Source organism: Fukomys damarensis, unplaced genomic scaffold (genome assembly GCF_012274545.1).
Source record: "Fukomys damarensis isolate Sample0158 unplaced genomic scaffold, DMR_v1.0_HiC HiC_scaffold_2, whole genome shotgun sequence".
NCBI lineage: Eukaryota > Metazoa > Chordata > Mammalia > Rodentia > Bathyergidae > Fukomys > Fukomys damarensis.
Window position 1 is genome coordinate 39862736 of NW_022900914.1, and position 14043 is coordinate 39876778.

Genomic DNA, 14043 nt, shown 5'->3' on the forward strand with positions numbered 1-14043 from the left:
GTTTTAGCTGTTATGGGCACATGTATTTATGATTTTTTTCTTTTTATTGAGTTCATTGGTATAATCTAGGTATAAAATACAGTTACATTCATTATTGGGATCCTGTACCTTTACATGACAGGTCTTGATTCTCATTTTTTCCCCTTGTCCCTGCCCTCCCTTCACCCCTCCTCCCCTCCCCATTTACAAACATTTTATTTCCATTTTTTCATTTTCTCATATTTTTTCCTCTCCCTTATTACCTTTCCCCCACCCTTCCCACTTTCCCTACACCTTCAGCCCTTTTCTTCCTATTTCACATTATTATTAGGATCTTGTGTACTATTATAGTTTTTTACACCAGAGAAACTGTTCAATATTTATACGTGTGGCTTATTTATTTCACTTGAGTATATCCTCAATATGTACCACGTTTCCTATGAATGACTCTAATTTATCATTCTTTATGGCTGAGTAGTATTCCATTTTATGGTAAAACCACATCTTCTTTATCCAGTTTCCAACAGATGGGCAAATGGGTTGTTTCCAAGTTTTAGCTATTACAAACTGTGCTGCTATAAATAATGGTGTGCATATATCACTGTGGTATGATTCTTTTAATTCTTTTGGAAAGATACCCAGCAGAGGGATGGCTGGGTCAAATGGAACCTCTGATCCAAGCTCTTTGAGGTAACTCCATATGTCCTTTCTTTTCTAACTCTGCCTTATTTGTACAAAATAAAAAACAACAACAATAAACTGGAAATTTTCAGATAAACTAATCTAAAAACAGTAAGTAGAATGAATAATTTAGAACTCTAGGATTCAGCAAAATATGAATGTAATTTGTGACTTTATGCTTAATTATAATGATCAGTTCAAGAAATCTCTGTATGAAAATTAAAAATAGAGGATCCTAAAATAAAATTAAAAAGGAAAGTAAAAGAGAAAAGGCAATGATGTAAAATTAAAATAATCATTAATTCTGAAGATGAAAATGGTCCCTGAACATATTTAAATTGCTTCTTGCTCTTGTAGTCTTGTATTCTCTTTTTTCATTATTCAGAGAATACTTTATTAGTTTCTGTAATCAAACCCACGTAGATAAGACCTTACATATTTAATGCAGTGTGTTACCCCTGTACAAATGGAAAAGAATTAACATTTCTAGACCAATATGTGTATTTATGATTTTTGCTGTATTCTTGCTGTCATCCTAAGCCCCCTACATGCTACATGATAGATGCCTTTCTGTGTAAAAGTGGAATTAATGGCTGCTGTAAGCATCAAAATATAAGGTCACTGGCTTTCTGGGGTTTGATCTTGTGGTTTTACCAAGGGCCCTAGCTTGTTTCTCACTGAAGGTATGCCTATAAAAGTCTCCTTAGGAACCCCCATAGAAATGAGCTCAAACTCTCAAGGGGTTCCTGTCTGTGGGTTGTAGCAGAGGTGTGGAGAACCATCTTAGGCTTATAGATCTTATATACAATTAAATTGTGGGCACAGGTTCTAATAATTTTTCCTTTACATAGTGTGGAGAAGCACAACATTCATAACAGAGTTCCCTTCCTAGTGACATGCAAACAGGGGTCGTGGTTATTAGTCATCCCATGGGAATATTTCCACTCATGTCACTGATGGAGTGGAGATGAGGTCCCCTAGTAAAAGCAACCAGTATCAGTAAAATAGCCTACCATAGGAGGAAGGGCCAGCAGGCACCTCTCACATTTCCAGTTTGCTGGAGTGGGTTTGGCAAAGGCTGTGACAAAAAGCAGGAGACAGGTTCTCATACAGTTAAGAATAAGGGATGACAGTTCATTACAGTCACAAAAGTATGCAGTCTTGCTGTCAGTGGCCTTTTTAGGCTTCTGCTGTGCACAGACTGGTCAGCCCCTGGAGTGACTAGAATAAAGCTGATATCTTCTGTCAGCACCAGAGTGGTACCCCTCTAGGTCAAGATGATCTTGCTGTCACAGTGAGTGTCTCTGGAACACCTCTACTCTGGAGTCTCGGCCTTTTGTTAACTGACTATGGTGAATCCACAGAGGGATTCCTACTCAGGCGGCTGTGGGGGTAGCTGAAATGATTGTTAATGGCCGTTTCCCTTTGAGCTTAAGGCTGTCTTGTTGTCAATCTTTTATCCATACTGAATCTCTAGGAGAAAAGGGACTTCTAGGATGGAAAGAACTAAAAATGCCAACGGGGGTTTGTTTTAATGCCCAGGAAGTTACTTTCTTTGAGATCTTGTCTCATTTAATTAATGTCTTGTTAAAGAGGCTTCTCCCAGGGCTCTAATGGGATGTGTAAGGCCCTTGAGAAAGAGAGGGAGCTGAGTGAAGAAAAAAATTTAAGGAGAATATTCAGTACATTTGTGGGGAGTGCATCACACCTAGGGGAGCATGATGAATAAAGCCTGAACCCCAAACCCCAGAAGTTTTCTTAGGCCTGTTTTTAGAGTTCTATTTATTTATTTTATATTTCTGGATTTCTGGGGCTGATGGGCCCCATACAAATTCTAATTAATCTCCAAGGCTTTTGCCACTCTTTGGACCACTGCTACCACAAAAGCAGTTGTCTGATCCTATGCTTAAGGGAAGCCCACAGCAGGGAATGATCTATCATAGCATTCTCCATATCACTTCTTTGGCTTTCTCAGTGTGACTAGGGAAAGCCCCTACCCAGTTGGAGTAAGTGTAGTTCATAACTAAGGATAATGGAATCCTCTGTGTTTTGTGAAGTTGTTCTGGATGTGGATAAAAGGCAACACTCCTATCATTTGGACTCCTGTCAGGGTGCCTGCAGTTGTTTTAGGATTGTGTGTACTGCTAGACGGTTTGTTTAGTCAGTGCTGTCAATTGAGGGATGTAAAAGTAATGGCTGAGAAGTACCTCTAATTCTTTCTTCTTAGGTGGATGTCTCATATGTAGGTTGTATTAGTGAAGGCCCCAAGTAGTATAGTACCACAATCTGGTCATCTGGGAATCAGTATCATTGGTCTTCTCTCAGTCCCCTCTTCTTGGAGAACTCATTGGATCTCCTCTGATGTATATACCTTTCATTTTCTTCCCAGGGTATCAAGGGAAGAAACATGGTGTCCTCTTGATCTGCCTTGCTTGCCCTTTCTGGTGTCATTCATGGTAGATAATAGTGATACTTTTGGAGTGCAGACTACTTTTAACAGCTGGAGTATATTTTGGGAGTACTTGATCGCTTTGCCTCCTGCAGTGAGGAACTCCCTTTCTTTATAGCGGGTCCCATGTACATGCATGTTTAAGAAGGCATACCTTGAATCTGTGTAGATATTTACTTTCTCTTTTGAACTATAGTGCACAAGTTAGGGCTATTGACTCAGCTCTCTGTGCTGAGTTCCTTTGAGGCAGTGGTTAGGGTTTTACCACTTTTGCTAAAGTCATAACCACATAGCCAGCTCTTTACCTCATCTACATGGCTGCTTCCATCTATGAAGAACTCCAGGTTTGGTTGTCGGAGGAGTTGGTCGTGCAGATCTTGCTGACTGGAGCAGACCTGTTCTATGGCCTTTTCACAATCATGTTGGGACCCATCAGTCTGGGGAAGGAGGTAGGTTTAGCTTGTTTGAGACCTCCACCCCGATTTGAGGGTTCCTGCAGAGCAGACTCTGGTATTGGGTTAGGTGTGAGTTGATGAGCCAGTGGTGATGTTTTGCATTCATCAGGATAATCAGTGTGTGGGACTTGCACTAGAAGGTCTTGGCCTAGAGTCAGTTTATCAGCTTCTTTAGTGAGGAGAGTGGTAGTGACCAGAACCCTTAGGCATTCCCAAGAACCAAGGATTTGGACAAGCACCCCAACTTTTAGTCATGTAGAGAGTGAAATGCTTACTCAGATCAGGAGGCCCATTGCTGGTATTTCTTAGAGTTTCTCCTTTAGAGCCTTGAAAGTGGTTTGCTGCTCCTTTTTCCAGGTGAGGGGATCTTTCTTTCTTTCTCCCCTTTGTAGCTTCATAGACTGATTTAGCTAGGATGACATAGTTGGGGATGTAGTAGAGTTCCTGTTATGTGGAATATTCTCTTCAGTCCTGATTTTTTCATCTGTGAGTGTGTTGAATGTGTTTCTTGTATACAGCGTACTATTAGATTTTGTTTCTTGATCCATTCTGCTAATCTGTGTCTTGACCAGTGAGTTGAGTCAATTTCCAATAATTATAAATGGTATTGACTTATTACTGTCACTGTATTAATTTCTTGTTGCTGTTGCTTCCCCTGCCCACTACTTAATTTATAGCCTTATCTGAAGTATTTATTTTATTGGGCTTTTTGGTATTGTTATCTTCATTGTCGCCTGCTAGGATATCCTTGAGAATTTTTTAGAGTGTTGGTTTGATTGTCATGAATTCCTTTAGGTTTTATCATGAAAGCCTCTCATTTCTCCATCAATTTTGAAAGATAATTTTGCAGAATGTAACAGTCTAGGCTGAAAGTTGTTTTCTTTAAGCACCGAAAACATGTCATTTCATGCTCTCCATGCTTGTAAGGTTTGTACTGAGAAATCTGTTGTAAATCTAACAGTTTTCCTTTCTAGGTGAGTTGTTGCTTTTCTCTAGCATGCTTTAAGATTCTGTTCTTGTATTTCTGCTATTTTAATTATTATGTGTCATAGACTGGCTTTTATCTGATAATGACCATACAGGGTCCTGTATGCTTCACTTATCTGTATACTATAATTTTTTCCAAACATCTGGAAAGTTTTCTGCTATCACTTGTATAAACAGATTTATGCTTTTTGCTGTCTTCTGATTATTTGCTAATTCAAATTATTCTTAGTTTTCTTTGCATCATCTAGGAGCTTTTGGATAGTTTTTCATGTCACCTTATTCCCTTTAAGGTATTTATCGTTAATTAGTCATTGACCACAGCACTTTTAGGCCAGGCACTGTCTTCACATTTGTCATTTCTGCTACTTGTACTTTCAGTCTTCTTTTCAATCTCCTGGATTTCTATTTGGAACTTTCTTACCAATGCCCATTTTTTTTTTTCTATGCTAGGCATTCACGTTTTGCATTGCTTTCTTTAGCTCTATTTATTAGTCTTTTTTTTTGAGCTCACAGATTTGTTTTATTATGGTCTTTATGTAATTTCTAATATCTTTAGCCTCACAGAACTGTTTTACTTTCATTGGTACCCTTTCAGACCTATCTGCTGCATAGCTTATGATTTCTTCTCCCTCAGTACCCTCTGTACCAAATTTTGGGGAGTTGTGAGTTTTTAGAGGCATTTTGTTGCTTATGTTTCTGGTTTATTTATTTGGTTCCCAAATTCTTTGGCCCAATGCCCATTCTTTGGGAGTGAGCCATAGTATTATGACCCCCATCCCTCAGCAATCCAGTTACTGGCATAGAAGTAAAACTAATTGCTGACCCCTACTATGTTATTTTGTCTGTAATAGTAAATTCAGTGAGAACAATGGCATCAACTGTCAATTGGATATTGACAAACCCTAGGAACCACTCATGAACAGCCCTTTACCAAAACAAAGAGGATTTTGATTTTAAGGAAGACAATTAGTCTCCCTTTATATTGATCTATAGTAATTTAGAGCACTGATTTCTGCTGGATGTTGACAGCAGTGTCAAGGCTCAAACACACCACTAGAATATATAACTTCTTCAGGACTGCTCTGATAATTATTGCCACTGAACCTGATATCCAGCAAGAGAATACAGACAGACTACTTGATCTTCCTGGTGTGAGCACAGGCCTCCCAAGTGGCAGATAGTCCTTATTTAGTTCCTACCATCTCCCAAACTATTTTTCATCTGGTGTCCATGGTATCAATTCAGTCCTGAAGGGAAACTCTTCCTGGGTGTTGGTGTCTTCAACCAAGTTGGTCTGTTTGTTGTCAACTCTGTTGCCCTGTGTTATGGAGGAACCAGGGTCTGGTGGTAGGGTACATAGTTCCTGGGTCCTCCTGGCATTAGTGTGGACCTGGTGCGCACTGTTGAGTGGGGGTGGGGTGCATGTTTCTTGGGTCCTCCTGGGTCTGGCACAGGGGTCCATTAGAGTGGGGTGGCATCCTAACTTGTTTCATGTATACTAGTGGTTTCTCTTACATCATTAAAAAGAACATTTTATGCTATTATCTATTTTTTCTTGGTAAGAGAGAATCTCTTTTATGTCTTATACTCTGAGTAACTACTTTGAAGATAATGATACACCATTTATTATTATTCACTTTTTCTGTTATGAAATTGTTTTATTTTTTCATAACATAATGTATGACAAATAGGCACTCAATAATGTTTGAGTAAACAAAAACCCAAAATTATAATGTTCTCCAAAAAGATTTACAAATACTGTTTTTTAATAAAATTTAAGACAAAGAGATAAAAGAGAATGTAACAAGAAAAATAAATATCTTAAAAGTAAATTTTCTTTATTGTAGGATGGGGGAGTTTGCCATATATCACTGATAACAGAATTTGGGTTTAAAAATTTAAATTATTCTAAGTTACATATGTACTACCTAATAATACACATTATTTACACCTACATGTATGCCACATGCTTTAAGAATAGGGGAAGGCCAGGAGAAGAATGAATTGTATCAGTACACCCCTATCCTCAGTTTAACTTAGTCTTAGATTAGATTAAGGTAATCAGTCCTTGGTTCTTTTGGTTTAACCAGAATAAAGGTAAATCCTCTGTAGGAATATAATACTACTGGATCCTCTATAAGGCTTTGAATTAAATGTACAAATTGAATCATATCACCAAAAGACAAGGGCATCAAGAGGTAATAGAATTAAGTTCATAAGTGGTCCAGGTATGAGGCATTGGTAAACAAAGAACACTGTGGTTTGTTAAATGTGTTTTTTATTTTTAGTTTCAAGGAACATATGCTCTGTAAAGTAATTCCAGAATTGAGATTCAGTCACATTTTCTCATATACCCTCCTTTATTTCTCTATTGGTTGTATTTTGCTTTTTGTATCTGCTTCAGTCTCCTTTTTACTTTGTTGCATCGTACAAGATCAATATACAAATATTTATTTCATTTCTCTAAGAAACAAACATATAGAGGAGCAACCATAAAATACAGCTTTTAAAACTGCATAAAAGTCTTTAATACCTAAAAATAAATTTAAAGAAAAATATTCAAGGTCTTTACATTAAAAAGTATGAAATATTATTAAGAAAAATTAAAGATTGAAATAGAAATATATATAGCATGTGAAAGATTTAGTGTTCTAAAGATGACAATTCTCCAGAAATTTATAGATTCAGTGCAAACCCAAAGTCATAACAATATTTTTTCATTCTTAAATGTCTTTAAAATTACTTTTTAAAGAGTTGGTTAAGGTTCACAGCAAAATTAAGCAGAAGGTACAGAGATTTATCACATGTACCGTGTACTTACACAAGTGTAGTTTTCACCCTTATCTACTTTTCATACAATATTGGTACATGTCAGTATTCACCCATGAGCACAGTTTACATTAGGTTTCCCTCTTAATGTTCTGCCTTCTATGGGTTTTAAAAAATATACAATGACACGTATCCATCATAGTAGTACATAAAGTATTTTCACTGACCTAAGACTCCTCTGCACTCTACCTATTCTTTCCTCTTTCTTCTCTATCCCCTGGCAATTACTGGTCTCTTTATTATATCTACTGTTTTGCCTTTCTAGACTGTCATATACTTAGAATCACATATCAGGTAGCCTTTCAGAAAGGCTTCTTTCATTAGTTATATGTATTTAGGGTTTCTTTATGTACTTTTATTGCTTAATATCTCATTTAATTTCAGTGTTGAATCCATTGTTGGATATACCACAGTTTACACATTCATTTACTGAAAGACAACTTCACTACTTCGAAGTTTGGGCTTTATGAATATGGCTGCAATAAACACCAATGTATAGGATTTTATGTGGACATAAGTTTTAAATTCCTTTAGGTAAATATAAAGGAGTGCAACTGCTGGGAAGTATGGTTAAGAGTATGTTTAGTTTTTAACACACTGTCAATTTCTGCATAATGAATTTGCAGCAGCAATGAATGCTAATTCCTGTTGTTCCACATTGTGACCATCATTTGATGTCAGTGTTCTAGAATTTTCTCACTCTAACAGATACATAGTAATATCTCCTTGTTGTCTTAATTTGGATTTCCATGATGTTACATGATGTGGAGCATCTTTTCATATGCTTGTCACTATGTACCTTTTTGAGTTTTCTGTATTTTTAAAAAATGTATTCATATACTATATATGAGATATTCCTAAAACATAAGACCTTGGAAAAGTTAAGAACAAATGTTATACTTAATAACTACTACTTAAAGGGGTATACCTAATGAATAAATGGAGCAGATATATTAGTATCAAATAAAATAAACTTTAGGGTAAAGAACATTACTAAAACTAAATACTACTGAATTAAAGATTCAGTTCATTTAACATAATTCTAAAGCTATTATGTATATAATGCAGTTTTTAGAAATATATAAAATGGATAAAACTAAAGAGAAATTGGTAAATCTACTATCACGGAGGAAAGCTTTAATCTATTGTTTTCTTAACTGAGCAAGCAAATCAAATGAATATAGCTTTGAATGAAATACATTTAAAAAACTTGAATCTGGAGACACATTTTGTACACTGAACTCAATAGCCAGAAAATGTTCATTTTCATCAAATTACATAGAACATTTCTTAAAATAGACATTAGGTAGTTAAATAAGGCTCAAAAAATGTCAAAGAATGCAATCATACATATAGATCACCTTCTCCGACCAAAATAAATTTAGAAGTACTTTGAAGAATTAAAATGCTCATTTGTACATAATATACAGGTCAAAAGAGAAACCTTAATTGAAACTAGAAAATATTGAAAACAATGAAAATTAAGATAGCTTTTTAGAACTTGTGGAGCATACCTACATGGGGCAATCTGCAATACCTTCTAAAAAAATTAGTGTATGTTTGCAATACATCATAGTTACACTTATTTTGGAGGATTACTATGTGGATTTAACATATCTTGTATATGCAAATATCATGTTCTCTTTGGTAAGGTGTCTGTTTAGGCTTACACTAGTGTTTTGTTTTATCTTTGTTTTTCTTAAATTGACAATTGATTCTAAAATGGAAATGCAAAGGATCAAGAATAACCAAGGTACTTCTGAAGAACAAAGCTAGAAGACTTATAGTACTAATAATCATGGCCTTTTACAAACCTTTTACAAACCTTCCAGTGCTAGTAGTCTAAGAATAGACATGTAGAGCCAGAGAAGCCAGAAACAAATACCACATGTATTATGGCCTCTTGATTTATGACAAAGTTGATACTGTACTAAAGAATAGGAAGAACAATCTTTAAAAATACATGTTGATGGGTCACTTGCAATGTCATTTGGCACATAGGTCATGTGCCAAAAACATTTTAAAAATTGTCTTATGAACAAATATTCTATACGCATTAAAGATCTAAGTGTAAAAGATAAAATACAGGAAATCTCTTCATGACTTTGATGAATGGGAAAAAAATTTAAAAATAGGATCCAAAATACAATAAACAATTTAAAAGCGGATAAACTGGAATATGTTGAAGTAAAATATCTATTAAGTGAGAGTATTTTAAGTGGTATTTAAAAAAGCAAAAAGGCAGAAGGAGGAAATGTTTAGAATATATACATGAAACAAAATATTTACAGTAGGAAGCTAGGTATGGTCACACAGGCTTGTAATCCCAGTACTTGGGAAGGTGAGAAAGGAGTATCATCAGTAGTTTGAGGCCAGCCTGTGCTACAAAATGGATTCAAGACAAACCTGAACTTCACAGCCAGAGCCTGTCTCAAAAAAAAAAAAAAAAAAAAAAAGAAGGTATTATAGGTGATGAACTCTGAAAAGTACCAGAAAAAAAGAGTAACAACTCAACAGAACAATGGGGAATGATTTTGAAAAGGCACTTCATGAATGATATATAAATTGCCAATAAACATTTTTTTTGTTTGTTTGTTTTTGGGTTTTTTTTGTTTGTTTGTTTTTTTGAGAGAGGGTCTCACTATGTAGTTGAGACTGACCTGGAACTCACTATGTAGCCCAGGCTGGTCTCAAACTCATAGTGATTCTCCTGCCTCAGCCGCCCAAGTGCTTGGATTATAGGCGTGCACCACCACGCCTATCCAATAAACATGTTAAAAAAGATAGTCAATTCATGAATTGTCAATGAAATACAGATTAAATCCAATCATTTGCTACACATTCACCCCTAGAATGAAAAAAAGTAGTGGTGGTGGTGGCTAGGGGATGGGGCATACACAAAGTAGTGGCAAGGATTAGGATGAAATGTAATTCTTATGTCCTGACAGAATACTGCTACAGTTACTCTTCAGCAGTCTCTAGAAGTATCTATAAAAATTGAATGTATGCATGCCCTGTAAGATCCGGTAGTTCAAATCTTAAGTATCAGACCTAAAAAAAAAAAAGTACATAAATTCACAAAGGACATATAGAATATTTACATAGCCCCAAATTAGAAAGAAACCAAATGTCCATCATGACAAAATGAATAAACAAAACTGGAAGATAATGGAATAATATATTTAACAGTATGGGCACATTTCACAAATGTAATATTAAGTTATATAAGATCACCCCACTGCCCACAAAAACCTAGTCAACTCTGTACTTTCTACAGTACATGCATTTATGAAAGTATACTTATTTGAAGAGAAGAATGCATAGTGCTCTTCCAAAATTGGGTAAAATTAATTTACAGTGTTACAAGGAAACATTCTGTATCTTTTTAAAACGTGGGACAAAGGAGCTCTTTGAGATGAAAAAAAAATTCAGTTTCATGATCTGAATCCAGTTAAATGAATACATTTATGCAAGTCACTTAAAATATGTACATTCCCCAAATTTATTTATACTTTAGCCCTGTTTAGTGAAAACTTACACATATTCCTATGATAAACAAACTTTAGCCTTTCCAAGGAAGTCCTGCAATGAGCTCATCTACTCATATGCTTTGTTGAAGCATATGCTTTGGGAAGAGACTTTATGATGATAGTTCAGTATATTGGAGAGGCTTCAGAAAATAAGGGAAAAGTAGGTAAGGGAAAAATAATTTTATCACTTGAATTGTTTGATCAACAAGAGATGTGTAAACTCAAAATACCTGTATCTGCTGGAAGACACTAACCCAAAGAAAACTAGAAATTCCTCCCATACCTCAATTGTCAAATATTTCTTTTTTATTTTCTTAGTAAAAGACCTTCCTAAACATTAAGGATTTGAACTCAACTGTTTCATAGGTAACAAGAAAAAAAAAAGACTATAGAGTCTATAAATCTTTAAAATACTATTTAAATCCTGTCCAAAGGTATTGCTTTTTTTTTTTTTTCCTCTTTGAGGTTACTGGTACATTTTAGGCATACAGTACAATTACATTCATCATTGGGATCTTTTACCTTTACAGGACCGGTCTTGGTTCTCATTTTTTCCCCCTTGTCCCTTCCCTCCTTTCACGCCCTCCTCCCTTCCCTATTTACAAATACTTTATTTCCATTTTTTCATTTTCTTATATTATTACCTTTCTCCTACCCTATCCACTTCCCCTACACATTTAGCCCTTTTCTTCCTATTTCACATTGCTAATTATATCATTAGGATCTTATGTACCATTATAGTTTTTCACACCAGGGAAACGATTCAGTACTTATATACATGTGACTTATTTATTTCACTTAGGAATATATCCTCAATATGTAATCATTTTCCTTTGAATGGCTAATTTCTCATTCTTTATGGCTGAGTACTATTCCGTTTTATAGAAAAACCACATCTTCTTTATCCAGTCTCCAACTGATGGGGAAATGGGCTGTTTCCAAGTTTTAGCTATTACATACTGTGCCGTTATAAACATAGGTGTGCATATATCACTGTGATATGATTCTTTTAATTCTTTTGGAAAGATATCCAGCAGAGGGATCACTGAGTCAAATGGAACCTCTAGTCCCAGCTTTGAGAGGTATATCCATATTGATTTCCATAGTGGTTGCACCAGTCTGCACTCCCATCAACAATGGAGAAAGGTTCCTTTCTCCCCACAACTCCGCCAACATTTGTTATTGGTTGATTTCTTGATAGCAGCCACTCTGTGGGGTGAGGTGAAATCTCAGTGATGTTTTCATCTGCATCTCTTGAATGACCAGTGATGTGGAACATTTTTTCATATATTTACTTGTTGCTTTTACTTCTGAGAAAGGTCTGTTCATTTCAGATGCCCATTTCTGAATGGGTCTTTATATTTGGGGGGCTGATTTTTAAAAATTATCTACATATTCTAAATAATAGTCCTTTGTCTGAGGAGCAGCTGGTAAATTTTTTTCCCACATTGTAGGTTGTCTTTTAGTTCTGTTCATAGATTCTTTTGCAATGCAGAAGCTTTTTAATACGATGAGATCTCAACTGTTGATTCTTTCTGCTAGTTCCCGTGCTACTGAGGATTTGTTCATAAAGTCTTTTCCTATGCCAATGTCTTCAAGAGTTCTGCCTAACTTATCTTCCGGCACGTTTAGTGACTCTTTTTTTAATATTTAGATCTTTAATCCACTTGGATTTTAGTTTAGTGCATGGTGAAAGATAAGGCTCTAGTTTTAATCTTTGGCAGGTTGAAATCCAGTTTTTCCAACACCATTTATTAAAGAGGCTTTCTTTCCTCCACTAAAGAAAGTTGTCTCCTTTATCAAAGATGAGGTAGCTGAGTACACCTGGAGTTGTTTTTGTATCCTCCAATGTATTCCACTGATCCTCAGGTCTGTTTCTTTGCCAGTACCATGCTGTTTTTATCACAGTGGCTTTGCAGTATAGTTTCAAGTTGGGAATTGCTATACCCGCTGCCATGTCTGTTGCATAGGATGGCTTATGCTATTCTAGGTCTTTTCTGTTTCTAAATGAATTCTTGGATTTTTTTCTGTACTTCTATGAAATGTAGTATGGAAATTTAAATCAGCATTGCATTGAATCTGTATAGCAGTTTTGGTAGTATGGCCATTTTCACTATGTTGATTCTTCCTACCCAGGAGCAGGGGATATCTTTCCATTTTCTTATATCCTCTTCAATCTCTTTTTTCAGACTGCTGTAGAGGTTTTTTGCTTCTTCTATTAGATTGATTCCTAGATACTTCATTTTTTTGGATGCTGTTGTGAAAGGAATTGTTTCCCTAATTTCTGTCTCAGTGAGTCTGTTACTTGTGTGCAAGAAGGCTATTGATAAAATTTTGAGTGTTGACCTTGAATCCAGCTACTCTGCTGAAAGTGTCAATTAAGTCTAGAAGTCTTTTGGTGGAATTTTTGGGGTCTTCAATGTAGAGTATCATATCATCAGCAAATAATGACAGTTTAATTTCTTCCTTTCCTATCTTTATTGCTGTGATTTCTTTCTCTTGTCTAATTGCTGTGGCTAATGTTTCCAGAACTAAGTTGAAGAGGAGTGGTGATAGTGGGCATCCTTGTCTTTTTCCTGATTTTAAGTGAAGCTTTTCAGTTTTGTGCCACTTAATATGATGTTGGCTGTTGGCTTTTCATAGATAGCCTTTAGTAAGTTGAGATATAGACCATCTATTCCAATTTTTGCAGGGTTTTTATCATGAATGGGTGTTGAATTTTGTCAAATGCTTTTTCTGCATCTATCGAGAGGATCATACGGTTTTTGTATTGACTCTGTTAATATAGTGTATTACATTTATTGATTTACATATGTTGAACCATCCTGGCATCCCTAGAATAAATCCAACTTGGTCAGGATGTATAATTTTCTTGATGATCCTCTGTATTCTGTTTGCTAGTATCTTATTGAGGATTTTTGCTTCTATATTCATTAAGGAGATTGGCCTGTACTTCTCTCTTTTAGTTGGGGCTTTCCCTGGTTTGGGAATCAAAGCTATACTTGCTTCAAGAATGAATTTGGAAGTATTGCTTCTCTTTCAATTTGCTTGAAAATTTTAAACAGTTGTGGCAGTAGTTCTTCTCCAAATGTCTTACATAATTCAGAAGTGAAGCCATCAGGACTTGGGCTTT

General features: G+C 35.6%; 1 protein-coding gene across 1 annotated transcript in view; it reads right to left on the bottom strand.

The window, feature by feature from the left end:
- Positions 1-10084: 10084 nt before the first annotated feature.
- Wdpcp (WD repeat containing planar cell polarity effector) overlaps positions 10085-14043 on the bottom strand; it is a 249506-nt gene continuing 245547 nt past the window's right edge. Inside the window, exon 15 of the mRNA XM_010609751.2 lies at positions 10085-10431. Within this exon, the coding sequence (XP_010608053.1) occupies positions 10412-10431 (20 nt within the window). The 3' untranslated portion in view covers positions 10085-10411. The remainder of the gene's footprint in view (positions 10432-14043) is intronic.